General features: G+C 36.8%; 1 protein-coding gene across 1 annotated transcript; it reads right to left on the bottom strand.

Moving 5' to 3' along the window:
* On the bottom strand, window positions 1–17488 carry LOC110443756 (lon protease homolog 2, peroxisomal-like). Its single transcript, XM_021488146.1, has 17 exons — window positions 17360–17488; window positions 14662–14752; window positions 13801–13996; window positions 13400–13521; window positions 12847–12999; window positions 12465–12637; window positions 11805–11903; window positions 10581–10655; window positions 9763–9948; window positions 7624–7771; window positions 7083–7162; window positions 6106–6338; window positions 5170–5423; window positions 4328–4540; window positions 3362–3559; window positions 2965–3075; window positions 1–2257 (listed from the first exon to the last, which is right to left on the bottom strand). Exons 1-17 carry the CDS (start codon window positions 17464–17466, stop codon window positions 2147–2149), a joined length of 2550 nt encoding a protein of 849 aa, XP_021343821.1. The 5' UTR covers window positions 17467–17488; the 3' UTR covers window positions 1–2146.
* Between the last annotated feature and the right edge of the window lie 123 nt (window positions 17489–17611).

Below are 17611 nucleotides of genomic sequence, written 5' to 3'. Positions count from 1 at the left end.
GAATGCAAAATTTGTAATTGTACATGACAGTATATGCGATATGCCCAGGTTAATGTGATGTTCTGACATACGAGTACGAATCTTGTGCTTCTCTGGCAGTACCAGTGGTAGACTATCCATACTATGTATAACGTACATTACAGTGACATGGACAATGCTAAAATTGACCCAATCGAATCCGAGTCGCAGTTGTCGGACACTTTTGATGATTTGAAAAAGAGAAACAGAGATTCGTTATTTTTAATTTTATTACATCCTGGGATTTTGATTACATTTCATCTTGTAAAACAATAAACATTGATTGAGAATTTTACAATTTCATTTTGATACAGTCAACCCTATTGTTTAAAGTATCTGTCAAACAATGGTTTTTACATTATACAGAATTACTTTTATCTGTACTGTATAATTATGATTTACGTGTTAAAAAAAGAAGTTACCCCCAAAACAAATACATTTCTTTTTAAATGTCAAAATTTTGTATGGAGTCAATCAGAACAAATAGGCCAAGATCATACTTTGAATATAACATATATCAATTTAGGAGACAAAAATTTCTAGAAGACAAATTATCAGTTGAAAGATCACGAATGCTGTACTCAGGTTAAACCATACACCCCATCAAGACCTAATTATACTTATCAACACATATTTCTGTACAGTCCTGTTGGCAATAAATCCACTTGAATAGAAATGAAACCAAATCACAGTATTGCGCTTAAACATATTACCTTGTCGTTTAATGTTATCTTAACTCAATTTAATGGGATAATTTAAATTTGATAAAATGATTACTAACATGATACTATGATGGTTTGCTGCACATATCTGATTATATAAATGTTCAAAATACTGGCTTCTGAAACTGAGCGGTACCAATGACAAAAGAGGTTTCTCCTCATAAAACAGTATCATGGTACTTCTTTGAAATGTTAGCACTTAACCCTTTCACCCTATTTAACTTTAGAAGACTCTACCATGAGTTGATATGGATGAGTCCATTATGGTCTACAGTGATGAAAGGTTAAGTAATGAACACATTTTAATGTGATCATGTCTCTTTATCTTTTTTTTGGACACCAACAGCCTTTCATAAGAAGCAGCCACCATTTAATGCTAACAGAGTCATTACTGTAAAGTGGACATTTTTCGAAAAAAATCACATGCTTGAAAACCATCACAATATGCTAAAATGGAAGTTTCCCAACCATTTATCCTTTGAAGAGTCTTTGAAACGTTAAAATTCCCACTTCAATAGTATGACAAATGGCAGCTAGATGAAAGTGACAAGATTACATTTTAATATGTACATACATTTATGAAAATAATTAAAATGGATCAAGTTATAACAAATGACAGTATTTAAAATATGATTAATTAACACCTGTGCCTGTATGATAGCAAATTAATAAAATGAAAGCACTTCTGTGGTAGTAACAATCACACAACCCCCAAACAAATATCAATTATATCGCAAATACCTGTCCTAGAGTCCATTACAAAGTCTATCTCGCAATCAGAATAAATTTTTGATGTGCATTCTTGTTAAACACTCTGGAAGCAAAATCATGGCTTACACATCAAAGTAACTTTTATCTGTAACTGGACTGGGTCGGAGGGTCCCTTGTTCGAATCCCGTGCATTTTTCTGCTCCTATTACATTTGGTGCCTGTGACCAACCCTTGTTTCAAGTACACTTGTACTAGGTGAATACTTGACAAGGGGATACATGTCAAAATTCAACCACACCAGAATTATCACATAAATATCACTTCATTGGGAATAAGACGAAACACAATATTCTGTTTACATCATAAGTCTGTCGTCAATGGTAGAAACATAATATTCTGTTTACATCAGAAGTCTGTCGTCATAGGTAGAAACACAATATTCTGTTTACATCATAAGTCTGTCGTCATAGGTAGAAACATAATATTCTGTTAACAACATAAGTCTGTCGTCATAGGTAGAAACACAATATTCTGTTTACATCATTAGTCTGTCCTCATAGGTAGAAACACAATATTCTGTTTACATCATAAGTCTGTCGTCATAGGTAGAAACATAATATTCTGTTAACAACATTAGCCTGACATCAGTTTTTGGCACCACTAGAATCATTGACCCCCGGTCAGCCCTGGCGGGGTTATAACTTGCTTGGCACCGAGTGCTCACTGACCACTGAAGGAAAGCCATCATCAAAGGCTGCATTCAACACATCCTCCAAACGAGTCACCAAAACTATGGCCAGGTCGTTCTGTAATCACAGATAATGTACGAGTTATACAGAATTAAACTGAGAATCGACAGGCCGCTACTGATATGTTGTTCATAGCCTATTACCAGGAACATGTGCATTGCGAAAATTTTCAAAACTACATTCAAATAATAATTTGTTCAATAATCTACAATACAGTTTTACCTGACTTGAAGAACACCTGTCTTTAACTATACAGACATGTATGCGTGCTCAGGTATCCCGACCTACCGTAGATTTTCATGTCGACCTGTCCATAACAACCCCAGTATATATCTAGTACCAGTCTATACCTGCCAACTGTCTATAGCTACTTACTTTTCATGATGACCACCTGTCGATAACCACCTGGCAATATATTCGGTCTTTGCGTATTGCAGAGTAATCTTCTCTTGTGAGCAGGTATTGATTGTTACGTTATTGGTTTGTGAGAAAATTACGTCGTTTTCTCAAAAATTGATGACGTTACTCTCACTAATATATGACGTAACAATCAATACCTGCTCACAAGAGCAGATAACTCTGCTATACGAAAAGAAGGAATATCTACCAATCGTAAACAGCTTCCACCTGTCAATATAGCTACGACTTGTCTTTCGTAACTAGCAGTTGTTGTAGGTTTATTTCCGCAGACCTGCCCATAATGACAACTTACCTTTGAAGAACGTACTTTAATTCCAGCAGTCCCTTTGCCATGTTTTACTTACCCTGACATTATTAGGAATCTCCAGCAGGTCCTTCTCGTTACGTTTGGGGAGAATGATTCTGCGGAGTCCTGCTCTGTGAGCAGCCAGTACCTTCTCTTTAATACCTCCAACCTAAAACAGGTATAGAAACTATTTCAATCTGACAATACATATCAAACTAGTAGAGTAAGGATAGACACATGTTCATTTCAAAATTTGGGAGAAAGCTCATTGGTTGAAAGAATATTTAGCAACTTTTATTAATATCAGGAGTCTGGACTTTAAATATCTGTATATGATTTATCTTGCCTGCCATGAACACTGGTGACAGAAAGTTTATGAATTTGAAACATGCAGTTGTTGGATATGTTTATATTGAGCTTTTACCTATCACAATGTTAGGTACAATTTGACTTACTGGCAGTACAAGGCCTCTTAGAGTGATCTCCCCTGTCATGGCAGTGTCTGACCTCACACACTGCTTGCTAAGCAGGGAAACCAAGACGGTTACGACGGTAACTCCAGCGGAGGGGCCGTCCTTCCCAACCGCTCCTGCAGGGAAGTGAATGTGTGTGTCTTTCTTACTGGCATTGCTCAGAATCCCACTCAAGCCGAGCTGTAAAATAGGTAATTACATGACTTACTGATTTGCAGTCATCTAAGCACACCAGGTCAATGTGTGGTAACTGTTTAAACAGATTCAAATTTACTGAACTGTGGCTACTGTTTAAATCAGATTCAAATTTACTGAACTGTGGCTACTGTTTGAATCAGATTCAAATTTACTGAACTGTGGTAACTGTTTAAATCAGATTCAAATTTACTGTACTGTGGTAACTGTTTAAATCAGATTCAAACTTACTGAACTGTGGCTACTGTATAAATCAGATTCAAATTTACTCAACTGTGGTAACTGTTTAAATCAGATTCAAATTTACTGAACTGTGGTAACTGATTAAATCAGATTCAAATTTACTGAACTGAATACATTTTGATCCCATGATATGTTTTACAAACAAATGTATGTGACACTCCTATAGCAATTTCAAGGCATGAATTTTTGTGAAGATGTATTTTCATGATTTTTCTTCAAATTTATACTTCTCTGGATTTAAATATATATTAATGGAACGCACCAGCTACAGTATACTCAAATCAAGTCTGAAAAAATACTCAGTAGTACTTAATTTTTCAATTATTGTCTAATCCAAACTTAATGCCAAAACATCTAATAGAATATAAGAAACATTAACTATAAATCTGAGCAAATCGAATTTATCAGAAGAGGTTACCTATCGGTAAGTGAAAGAATCTAATCAACATTTATACACAACTAGAAAACAAAACATTGGTTACATTTCTATTATTTATATCAATGTCCTACCTTGTGAGCATTGCTCCTAACCCAGTTGAGGGCGAGGTTGGCAGACTCCTTCATGACATCGCCCAGCTGACCCGTAAGTATGAGTTTACCTTCCCCGTCCATACGGGTAGCCTCCACGAACAGAATTTCCCCACCCATTGGTGTCCAGGCCATACCAACCGCCACGCCTGGCTGGCTCAGTCGCTGGGAAACCTCACTTTCAAACTGAGGGGGCTAGTAATAGAAAGAAGCATAAGTTAGACAGATTCTATCAAGATTGTGTGTTGAGGGGTGGGAGGAGGGTGTCCTTGTCTGCTCTCATCAGACAGCTTCTTCAGGGGAGGTATAACCACTGTTCTTTGTCTCAGGGGACCCTAAAGGGGGACACAATTTCAGAGGGATAGGAAAACAAGCTTAGCACTTTAATAAATTTCACTCCCAAACTTTGAAGTGGAAGGTCTATTTAGGGTGTTGTATGACCCAAGCTCTTTGTCTGATAGAGTTATTTTAGGGGAAGTGTAGATACTGCCATTTGAGTGAAGGAGAAATCTGGGAGGTTGGGGAGTACAACTAACAGTCTTTGTATTAAGACTTAAATTCTGGTTATGTTTAACAGACTTTGAAAACATCATTCTGATAACATTATTTGAAGAAATGTTTTATGAGCTCTGGTTTATAAACCACCAGCCCCACAGTACTGATGAGCTCATGCCTATAACCACAGATCACACTACTTTTCAAACTCAAGTACCATTACCTTATACACCACATTGACTTTTGTTGTTGAATTACATCCTCAAGGCTCACTACTGTCCATAAAGTAGATCTGGGTGGACAGTAACTACTATAGAAAATCTATTTACCCCCAGTATGTCCTCCAGTGCAACCTCATCTATTACAAAGGGCATCTCTGGAGGGTGTGCCAGAGTGGAGGCTTCCTGAGACATCGACTCCGACACGCTTTCATTATCTATCTGCTTCTTGTCCACCTCAGGTGCAGGCTTATCTCCCTTGGATTTTGGTGAGGCCTCGGCTACCCTGACCGCCACAGCACGGCACACGCCCCCTATCTTACGCTCCAGGTTCCTCACACCAGCCTCCCGAGTGTATTTAGAAGCTACAAGAATAATAGTTCAATATCCCGTTAAACTTTGCTTTTAACGCTACAGAGTTATGGTTCAATACACATTCACAAAGCTACTAAGGTTAGAGATGACAGAAAAGGTTCCAGTTCAATATCCTGTTGTGTACTGTACAATTTAAATCACAGTATTTTCCCTCATGATTAGCTTTTGCCTTAATTTGCAAGAAAAATCATTCCGATGGAGGCTTCAGGGGTCATGTTTAACTCGTTGAACTAATATGTATTAAGAAGTATTCTCTGTTGTTATACCATATACATCATGAACATAATTTTAGAACCTGTAGAAAAAAGTCTATTTCCTTAGAATTGGATACTGTAAAAGTGGACATTTTTGCAATGTGGAAATGCTCACGTATTCATGTTGCAAAAATATCCACACACACTAGATATTTAAAGATAACATAGATTATAGATACATGTATATAGATTTCAAACCCATTGCCAGAGTTAAAATTTCCACACTGGAAACAGTTTCAAGAGTTAAATGTGAACCGTGCAAGAAATTTCATTTTTTACAGTATGTATAATGTAATATTAACCAGTATTCAGTCCAGTAGGTAAGATTTCTGTAAGAGTTCGTTGGTAATTTGTGAACAGCCATGATAGTAAATAGCTTTATAGTGTAGTTTTGTGAGTCCCTGTGTGTGATATTTACCAATGAGCTGTACAGTATCTGTGGGTATCTGGATCTGTTCGGCGGTCAGTCCGTGCTCCTTCAGCTGTTTGGGTATGAGGTGGCGGTCAGCAATGTTGACTTTCTCCTCCTGGGTGTATCCGGGAATCTGGATCAGCTCCATCCTGTCCAGTAGGGCTGGAGGAATAGTAGCCATGTTGTTGGCTGTGGCAATAAACAACACCTGGGACAGGTCAAACGGTACATTCAGGTAGCTAGGGCAGAGGTCAAGGTAAAATGTTCAAAGCAATGGTACAGTGCCAATGGTCATCCGAGGAGCTGATGACAATGGTCAGTAGATAAGTTGTGTTGTCAGAGTAACAGGTAGTAATACATAATCATATTATGTATGTATTAACAGTGATCGGGTTAAAGTCTGGTTGTCAGGAATAACAGTGCACTTGTCAGGTTAACAGTACAGTGATCACAGAAATACTACAGTTGCCAGGGTAACATGGCAGATATTATGTTAATTTTAGAGTTATCTGGGAACAGTACAGTTGTCAAGGAAACAGTACAGTTGTTGGATAACACAACAGTACTGTTAAGTGTTAGGGTAATACTACATTTGTCAGGTTAACAATACAGTTGTTATGTTAACAGGACATTGGTAGGATAACAGTATAGTTGTCAGGGATTACAGTTAAGTGATCTGAACAGTACAATTATTAGGGTAACAGTACTGTTTTTAGTGGTTACAGTACAGTAGTCAAGATGTACAGTTGTCATATACACAGTACAGTTGTCAGGGTAACTGTACAGTTGTCATGTACACAGTACAGTTGTCAGGGTAACTGTACAGTTGTCATGTACACTGTACAGTTGTCAGGGTAACTGTATAGTTGGAAATGATGAACTTAACAGTACAGTGGTCACCTGAGGATCAAGTGTTTGTCTGGTCAGGTGGTCAAGGTTACGATATTAACCAGAATATCCGTTCAGTCAAACACGAAGGATACTGGTCAGTAAATGAATCATTCTGTGCAGGGTCCAGAACCTCTAGTAGGGCTGCGGCGGGATCACCATGGAGTGACTTCCCCTTAAACACACAAATGTATTACAAAATATACATGCTTACCTTTCAAATTTCCAATGAGGGACAAGCCAAATGGCAAATCTAAAACTATCTAAAGAAAACAATGACACCCCCTCCACCCTATGACCAAATAACAATGCAAAATACCTGAGTTCTTGGAGATGTTCCATGCAATGAATTGAGATGTGAGAAAGTTGCAAGAATTCTAATTAAAATTGTGAAAAATGAGGGGGAAAAGGTCAAGGCTATCTTCAAAATAAAGAAACTGAATATGTGTCATGATAAATTCACGCTCATTATGGAGGATAAAAAAGGTGAAAAGTTAAATGGTGGGGAAATCATTTTACAGTATTTACAAAATATACCAGTACAAGGACTAAAAGCATATGATTCCTAATTACACCAACAACAAAAATTCACAAAACTCTTAAGACACATTATACAGTAATTAAAGGAAAACTTACAAGTTTATCAACTTCATCCAACAGAAATACTGGATTATTTGTCCCGACCAATTTCAATCCCTGTAGTATCCTTCCTGGCATTGAGCCAATGTATGTGCGTCGGTGTCCACGGATATCTGACTGATCACAAACACCTCCCAGTGAAATTCTAAAATTAAATCAATATACGCAGGTAAAGATGTGGCTATAATGAAATCTATACATCAAGATGTTTTTCTCATAATAACATATCAAACAAGAGGCCCAAGGGCCTTAGCGGTCACCTGAGTTATATCATAGATACTGGTAGCTTTATTTTATTGTTTAGATGTGATGTGGAAATCAGCATGTAAACTAAGTGAAATACAATACTTGTCATGTCATCAATGGATAAGAATTTGAAAATATTGGTAAATGTTCCCTTTGGGGCCCCGCCCTAGCCCCTGGGGATGGGGCAGGAATCCTAATTTTACAAAGTAAAACTCTCATTTACCCAAGATGATTCTGACTAAGTTTGAGCAATTTTCTGCTGAAAATGGATAAAATATATACCGAAAAGTGTTATTTCCCTATATAAACTATATTAAACGTTAACCCCTCCCCAAGGGAGAACGGATAGCTCGGGGTCCTGATATTTTCAATTTAAATAAAGCCCCTGATGATCTTTCTTTCCACGTAAAGAAAATCACTGTAGTACCTCTGAGTCTGGAGAAGAAGATTTTTGAAATATTGATTAATTTTCCCTTTGGGGCCCCGCCCTGGCCCCAGGGGTCGGGGTAGGAATCTCAATTTTACAATTTGAAACCATCTACCTCCAAGGATAATTCTCACCAAGTAAAAATAATTTCCTACAGAAAGTTGTCAAAATATACCCAAAAGTGTTATTTCCCTATATAAACTATAGTAAACTTTACCCCCTCCCCAAGGGAGAACGGATAGCTCGGGGGTCCTGAAATTTACAATTTAAGTAAAGCCCCTGATGATCTTTCTTTCCACGTAGAGAAAATCACTGTAGTACCTCTGAGTCTGGAGAAGAAGATTTTTGAAATATTGGATAATTTTCCCTTTGGGGCCCCGCCCTGGCCCCAGGGGTTGGGGTAGGAATCCCAATTTTACAATTTTGAAGCCTCATCTACCAAGGATGATTCTGACCAAGTTTGAAAAAAATCCATCCACTGGTTCTTGAGAAGAAGTTGAAAATGTAAAAGTTTACGCACGACGCACGACGGACGACGACGGACGAAAAGCGATTGGAATAGGTCACTTGAGTAAAGCTCAGGTGACCTAATAATGCTGATAGGCACGGAACTATTCAAAACTTTAGATCTAAAACAAGTAACCCTGTAAAAGGAAGTAGTGAAAAGAGTTTGTGGTTTCACTAGGGACTGAATCAGTGACTCTAAGCTTCTAGTTTAGCACTCTACCACTGAGCTAAATGGAAATTCCCACTTGCTAAAGCTTTTGACTCTATGTACAATACACATCCTTTACAATACTCCCCACACACCCTGAGTCATAAACTTCCCACCAAGGGTTCTTCACTAATTTGAATGGGGAGTGGCAATAGCATCAATCTATAATAGGAAGAAAACAGTGAAAAGAATTTGTGCTTTTGCTAGGGATCAAGCCAGCAACCCAATTCTTTCCAGTCAGATGCTCTACTGCTGAGCTGAAGGGAAATTCTCTCTTGCCAAATTAAGTAAGGCGACTTTGACACTACCAGATGTGCACAATTTAATTTTGTTACCATCACTACACCAGGTGTTTTTTTGTCCATGCACAATCGTTTGCTTGTTTACTTTTAAATTTAATATATTCAGGGATGAAGTCTAACAGCAATACAGATGTGAATGCTGGCCTTAAAAGTCCAAGTCAAGACTTGCCAGCATACAACACCAGACAACTTTGTTTGTACCTTGACTAATGAACAATTCTGGTCACACATGTTCAAATTTTTGGAACATGATGAATAAATGTGGTCCAGGTCTTTAAAGCTCCATATCTGCAAAATTCTGTCAGTAGTATGTGTTAGAGACATACTATGGTGTCATTTGAGGAAGCTCCCTACCTGTTAAAATTTATCGTGATGACATTTGAACTCCCTACCTGTGAAAAGTGTGTGCTATAACATTATGGTATCAATTGAGGAAAACTTCCTACCTGTAAAATTCTCTGCCTAAAGTGTGAGCTATAGATTTGCCAATACTTGTCTTCCCAACTCCTGGGGGCCCTATAAAGCATAGTATTGGCCCCCGGAGGGTCTGTTTAAGCTGGCGCACTGCCAGATACTCCAATACTCTCTTTTTAGGTTTCTCCATGCCATAGTGGTCTTCGTCCATGTCTTTCCTGAAAAACCATTGTAAAACATTTTATCAGAAATAACTGAATATTTCAAATCAATTTATCTTTGAAAAAATATAAGATTTTGTATATGTATTGGAAAATTGGGAACACATAAGGCTTTACAAAATCATGATCATTTTAAGAAGAAAGTAGGATAATTAATGTTTTAATTGAATAATTTTTTTGTATTTTGTATTTTTTTTCCAAGTTTATAACAATGCAAATATATCATACATAAACATTATTACTCTCACACATTACCAGTCATTCATTAAATATTCAATAATAAACTGCATATATGGCCATGGTACCTCTCTATTATTTCCAGGTATAATTTATAAGTAATTAAGTTTTAATTGAATAATATCAACAGATAAAAAAAAATAAAAAATAGGGGCATCCTGATGCTAGATATGTTGTACACTGCTGATCTTTATATTTGTATTTATGGTTCTAGCAAAGTCCACAATTACACCAAACTTGGATAAATCTTAAACAGTGAAATAATAAGATTAATAATAATGTACAGAATATGTTACCAACATAGCCATCAGATTTATCTCTATCAAGTCCATATATATAAATCATTTAGCTTTGGTGTATTTTAAAGATCTGGTTGTAATATCTTAACTCACCGGGCTTGGGCAATGTCAAGGGCGTCCTTGCTGTGTTTGGACCAGGGTAGTTCTACCATTAAGTCAAGATAGTTCCTGAAGACAATGATATTGTACATGTATCTTACAACTACAGCTGTATCAATTTCTATATGGAATTCCTCATATTTACTTATTTTCATTTTTTTTCCCCCATAGAGATTACATAATAGAGAAAGTAATATCAATACCATTATGTACAACCACAGGCATCCATTGATATAAACTAGAAAATGTCTGTAAGACATTAACGCTTCCGCCCATGGATGTGACAGGACGTGACGCGACGTGACGGACATGGGCAACACTATATGCCCCCCCCCCCCACACATTTTATGGCAGGGGCATAAAAACAGATGTTCTAAACAGTACAGAAGTATTTGGAATATTTCTATAAAAGTTATAAGAAGGAAAATAGTGAGAAATCCAACGGATCAAATAGAATACAAAGATTAGAGAAAATGATTACTTCTTTAGTACATGTAATTAGCTCTCACGAAGATTCATTGATGTTTTGATGTTACTTTTAGTAATGATTTTAATTGCTGTAAGACATTAACGCTCCCGCCCATGGATGTGACAGGACGTGATGCGATGTGACAGGATGGGACGCGACATGACGTGACAGGATTTTCAATGCAGCTAAATAAAAGAAAATGTTTACAGTTTTGTTCAAATGTATCTCAAACGCTGAGTTTGTATAACTGACTTTGTGTAATGAACTTGGCACAACTGACTTGGGTAGTGTAATTGAGTTGGTGTAACTGACTTGTAATTGAGTTGTTGTATTGACTTGGTGTACGTTACTTTGTGGAGCTGACTTAGTGTAATTAATTTGGTGTAACTGACTTGTAATTGAGTTGGTGTAACTTACTTGTAATTGAGTTGTTGTATTGCCTTGGTGTACGTTACTTTGTGTAGCTGACTTCGTGTAATTAACTTGGTTTAACTGACTTGGAATTGAGTTGTTGTATTGCCTTGGTGTACGTTACGTTGTGTAGCTGACTTCGTGTAATTAACTTGGTGTAACTGACTTGTAATTGAGTTGGTGTATTGACTTGGTGTACGTTACTTTGTGAAGCTGACTTAGTGTAATTAACTTGGTGTAACCGTCTTGTTTAATGGACTTGGTGTACCTAGCTTAATTGACTTAGTGTGACTGATTATTATAGGTGTAACTGACTTGGTGTAATTGAGAATCGTCACCTGATCATTGCATGCTCTGGCATCTGTTGAGGCATTTTCTTCATTCTTTTAAACTCCTTCATCGCTGCCTTTAAGGCATGCTCTGGCATATCAGCAGCCCTGGTTATCAAATAAAAAGTTAAACATCGAAAAAGCTTAATCTAGTATTGAAATTCAAAACTAAAATTTAATTTGCACAAAAAATTTTTTTTTTTGAATTATATTTAATTTACCCTGGTGTGATTACTTTATACTTGCCATCTCTGCCTATTCAGGTGGGAGAATCCCTATTTTGGACCTTAAATTAAGCATTTTCAATCAGTTAATATGTTAACTATTCTTTATTTCTAAGATCAAATTATTTAATCTGGAAGAACTCTAGATATGTCATTTAAAGGGTTATTTGGTCTCTAGGGGGTATGTACACACATTTTGTTTAGGTTTTCATTTTGAGCATGCAGAATCTCCCTCACAGAAATTTTAAAAAGGTTGGCAATTATGCTGTTACGCTGGAGAGGTGTAACCACACATTTCTGGTGTGAACTATCTTAAATCACCCTATGGTTTAGATGAGGGGATTCCCCAGTTAAAACAATTGTCTGATGTCATGTCACCAACGAAAATAGTGAAAATACCTATTTGTATGTGGAAACAAGGTGTATAAGATTCTGTTTCTCTTACTTGATCTTCTGTTCAAGGTCCATCAACTCGTCAATATCGCCATCCTCATCCTCCTCTAGATCGGAACTGATCTTCCCAAACATACGCTTCATGTTACCAGGACGATTACTGCCCTCTTTTTTCGTGATGATTTCAAATTTGTCTTTCCTTGTTTTTTGTAGAAGTTTTAAACCCTGGGTGAAACATTCCAGAAACAATCTTGTTTTATTGTGTTCAAACATTATGTGTTTCTTGGAACTTAATATCAGGTGAAATTAAAATTAACAAAATCAAAATGGAAAGAATTACATTAATATACAAACATTTTTGAACTACCATCACAATGAAAAATAATGAATTAGGCTTCTGTGCTTAGTATTAAACTGAAGAACTCAGTGTCTACCTCAATTTGCCTCATGAGCAGAGGCAGTGCTTTCTTGAACCTTTCAGTCAAGTCAATAGCATCCAAAACCTGAATCTTCTCAGAGTATGAGGCCTTGACAATGGCTGCACAAATGTCAGGGAGGTGTTGGTCTGGTAACTTCTCCAGCATTTTCTGTTGTAAATATAAACCAAAGCTAAGCATAAAAGATTCATGTAATTAGCATCCTCTAATGGGGCAGTAAAACTGAGAAACAACTTGCACTTTAAATCAAGTTTTGTAATTATACATCTAATGACAAGGTTCAATACAGCTGTATTGCAATCATACGTTTTATGACCAAGATTATTACTCAATATGATCCAGGTTTAGTATTGCAATCACATATGTTATAACCAGGTTTGACTCCAACTATTCACATTCAGGAGAGTTGGTACCGTAATTATAATTTTGATATCACTGAATGGCAAAACAAATATTCTATTTACATTCTATACAACTTCTTCATTAAAAAGAAAAGTTTTAAGTTTCATAATGTTCACTATTTCAGAAACGGAATGATGTTTGTAATCACCTTGAGCTTAGCCACAACAGGGATAGAGATGTCAAGCATGTCTACAAGCTTGCTTGCCTGCTCCCGGAAATTCTCGGCCAACACATCTAGCTCTCCCATGTTCTTCATGTTTATATTATCATCTAAAAAGCAATTTTATAGCTCCTGGTTTAAGACACATTTGCCCATTTTGATACATTTTATTATAAAGTATTCCTATGACTGTCATATCTATTTCCATATATGGAGATATATTAAATTGTTTCTGAATACCTTTAATGTAATTCATATTTGTAAATAAACAAACAAATTGAACTATTTATATCTTTCCTTACTTACAACCTTTCAACAGTTATCTTTCTGTAAATTATAACAAGGCTTTTAGGCTATGTATTTCTTTACTGATATTAGGCATGACCTACCAATGAGCCCAGGGAGTTTGTCAAGTTGATTGACTGTTGCCACCGGATACGGAGCCTCCTGCAGAAGTTCCTGGAGTTTGAAGCGACACAGCCCGGTGACCAGCAGGGTGTAAGCTGGCTTTGGCCAATTGGTGCCCGTGACCTGAACAACCACTGCAGCGGTACCGATGTGATGGATGGAGGACAGATCGTCTCCCTAACAACAATGTGTTTACAAGTTAAATGTCATTATATTTATAATACACATGTAAACTACAGTGAGACCTGTCTAATCTGACACCCCAATGTACACACCATATTTGTCAGATTATACAGAATGTCAGAATACATAATGGTAATTTTCACAAGAAATGACCCATTATGGAATAACAATATCATGTTGCATTAGACAGGATGTTAAAATATTCAGGGGTCAGATTAGACAGGTTTTACTTCCTATTTTTCATTAGAAATGAAATTACAACATTATGTTTGATCAGAAAGGATGTTTGAATGCCCAAGAGTCAGATAAGATAAGTGTCACAGTACACAGATATTCAATTCGTTAAAAACTAAACTGAGACAATACAAACATCTCATTTTCAAAAGACTATGATGTGCTGAAGAAACTTTTTCTAGGGAATAGAAAGGTAGATGATTCCTTTGAGCAGTTTTATAAATAAAACTGTCAATGTGACACAAAAAAATGTTTTAAAACTAACAGTAATAAAATATTCATTAACTCAATCACAACTAACAGTAATAAAATATTCATTAACTCATTCACCCCTGAAATTCGTAATGAACTATTCCCACCTTGAAATTGGAAGAGTTCAAATGTGTCTTTAGGGGTGAACGAGTTAATAAAGCATGTTGCCTTACCTGTTCATCAGAAGGATCTCTCGGTATGACACCTATGATTGTACTACTTAGAGTGTTTCTGCTCAACAGGCGCCCTTTCACCATGTTCATGCTGCAAAGATTAAGAAAAGTGTTCAATGTGGAGTCAATCGATAAAACTAAGTTTGTTACAATTCTGTACATTAATTTAAAATATATATATGCAACATTTGTTGAAAAACCAAACCTCAAAACCTGCTGAATTGATTATTATTGAGAGAAAAAAATATGTATCATTAGTTTTTACACTAAATTTACCCATAATACTGGAACAAACTTCACTGTTAGCATTAAAAGTGATGAAAAAGACAGTTTTTTTTATCGAGTATGAATTAAAAAGTCATTATTCACCTCTGTTAGGAGAACCATGTCACACAGTCAGTGGAAAACAGAAGCAATTTTAAAGCTATGCTTTGTGTCTGTTTTCTCTCCCAGCTTTCATTACATGCGTGAGAGGCTGACAGAATGTTTCTGACTCCCCGAAACAAGTTTTGACACTGGACTTTGAAAGGGCATGTCTATCTGACATGTGTTTTGACCCTTAACCCTTTCACCACCGTAGACCATATTGGACTCATCCAGATAAATGCATGGTAGTCTACTTAAGTTACATAGGGGTGAAAGGTTTAAAAAATTTCAGACAAAAGGTTTTTCACTTCTTTTAGTTGCTAAAAGTTAAGGGTCAATTGAAAGTCCTTGGTCTATGTAGTTTAAATTGGAATTCAATCCAGTTATGTTACATCCTTTCATGAAAAAAAAAAAAAAGAAGAAATATTGGCTGCTTGAAAGGTGACTGAAACTATATACCTGATTAGAATTGTCAAACTTGCTCTGTTAAAATACTTCATAGAAACCCAGAGGCCTGAAATCTTGACATTTGGCTAATATCATCCTTGATTGGAGGGCTATCAATATTTTTTTCCAACTGATTTACCTTGACCACAGGTGTCAAATGTAATAAAATATTTAAATGACTTCTTCTGAAAAACCTAGACTTTTGCTCATACTATCTGACTAGTAGTATGGTGGAATGAAGTGTAATCAAGTGATGAAGAGTCTTATCAAGTTTAATTATTGAAATGAATTGCCTTGATCCAGTTCCAAAGTCAGACAGGAATCGAATGCACTAAAGCCTTTATAAGTAGATGATTAGACTTCAAATGTCATCATGACATTCAGACACTGAATGTATTTGCAACTTTTTTTGAATGTTTTGTGTTTGTATTCACTACAAAAAAAACTGATGACATCAACAAATCTTGAGGTATCCATGCAGTGAAGCAGTCTGAAGCTGGACCTGATCCAGAAAATAGACCTCTGATGATAATATGGTTTATCATAATTTATAAACAATTTGGTGGGACATTTCTGTGTTTTAAAATATTTTTGAAAATTTTAATTGTAAATATTTTAGCTGTTAGTCCTATAGGCGCTGGAGTATCAACACTCTGCTGAGAATGACACCCCATTCGGGTCAGGGAGGAGAAGGAGGAGAAGGTTTGGTTTAGTTTTGTTTAACGTCCTATCAACAGCTATGGTCATTTAAGGACGGCCTCCCCTGTGTGCAAGATGCACGGTGTGTGTTTTGGGAGGCTGCAATATGTTCGTGTTTGTCTCCTTGTGATAGTACGGAACTGATGCCGACTTTATAGTGCTACCTCATTGAAAAATACTGCAGAAGACACCCAGCAGGACACCCCACCCATTATACTGACAACGGGCGTCCCACTCCCACTCCTAAATTGCTGAGCATTAAGCAGGAGAAGAAACTACCATTTTTACAGACTCTGGTAATAGTGTCTCAGAGAGAGGACAGAACCCAAATCCGACCTCACAGGGGCGAACGCTCAACGAAAGGCCAAAAGTGAGGCATTATTAAGGAAGAAGAAAGTTGTTTAGAAAGAAGAGAAAAGACAAGATCCCAAATTTAGTCGCCTCTCCCGATCATGCAATGGGGGCAGCTGGTAAAATTCTTATGCCCTATCTACAGGGGGGAGGAGGTTGCTAACTGTCAGTCAAAGTAATCTTATAAGGACTTAACCTTGTTCGTATTTAACAACGGGAAGTAGATTGCTTTTTTTTTTTCTCTCCGACCCACTTATTTGGCAATTTCCATCTAGAGGCTCTTAAACTGGTCACTCAACCACAATTAACGCTACAGCAATTTTCAACAATAAAAGTGTAATCCAACATTTCTAATCGGCCTACATATACTAGGAAAGTGAAAGTACAAATGGATAGCTTCCAATGGGATATCTCGCATTTATACAACACAGTCTCGGAGAGTTATAATATTGCATGGTTGTGTCACACACAATAAGAACAGATCTATCTCTGAAGTGATTTACGTTAGTGTCAAGATCTAGGACTGTGCAACCGAGTACAGATTATTTCTGTTGGTCTTCCAGAAATATCCTGGCCATTCAGTACAGACACTGAAAAAGCAACAACTTAAGGATACAAAACTTATCATAGATAGGGTAGCGTATTAAATTTCTAAACTGAATGAGACTTCAGCGATAACCCTGCATCCGTCCATATATATTGTTATATAAGCTTATCAGCATTTGGCTTTGCTGTCAGGTCGCGATCCTTGATAACTAGTTCGTAAACATACTGCAAACTAACACAACGGACTCCATTTACGAACTTATAAAGGATAGGTCAAATAAATGCTTACTTCCGCATACTCTTGACTGGAATACGCATGGATGACCCGGGAAGGAGGACATTGTCAGCCACAAGAAGCAAAGGAAGACGACGAGGGATTGTTATGGCCGACGCCATTTTGTTTGAATGACCCAGATAAGTTGAGAGGTCAGAGGTCATGACTAAAGTACATCACAACAAACGCACGTGGGTATTGACTTGCACTGGTAAAACGTTGCTCTTGTATAATTTGGTGTTAGAGACCATTATTGTGACAAATCGT

Source organism: Mizuhopecten yessoensis, unplaced genomic scaffold (assembly GCF_002113885.1).
Source record: "Mizuhopecten yessoensis strain PY_sf001 unplaced genomic scaffold, ASM211388v2 scaffold716359, whole genome shotgun sequence".
NCBI lineage: Eukaryota > Metazoa > Mollusca > Bivalvia > Pectinida > Pectinidae > Mizuhopecten > Mizuhopecten yessoensis.
The sequence above is the reverse complement of the archived record's forward strand: the minus strand, read 5'-3'. Positions and strand labels throughout refer to the sequence as shown.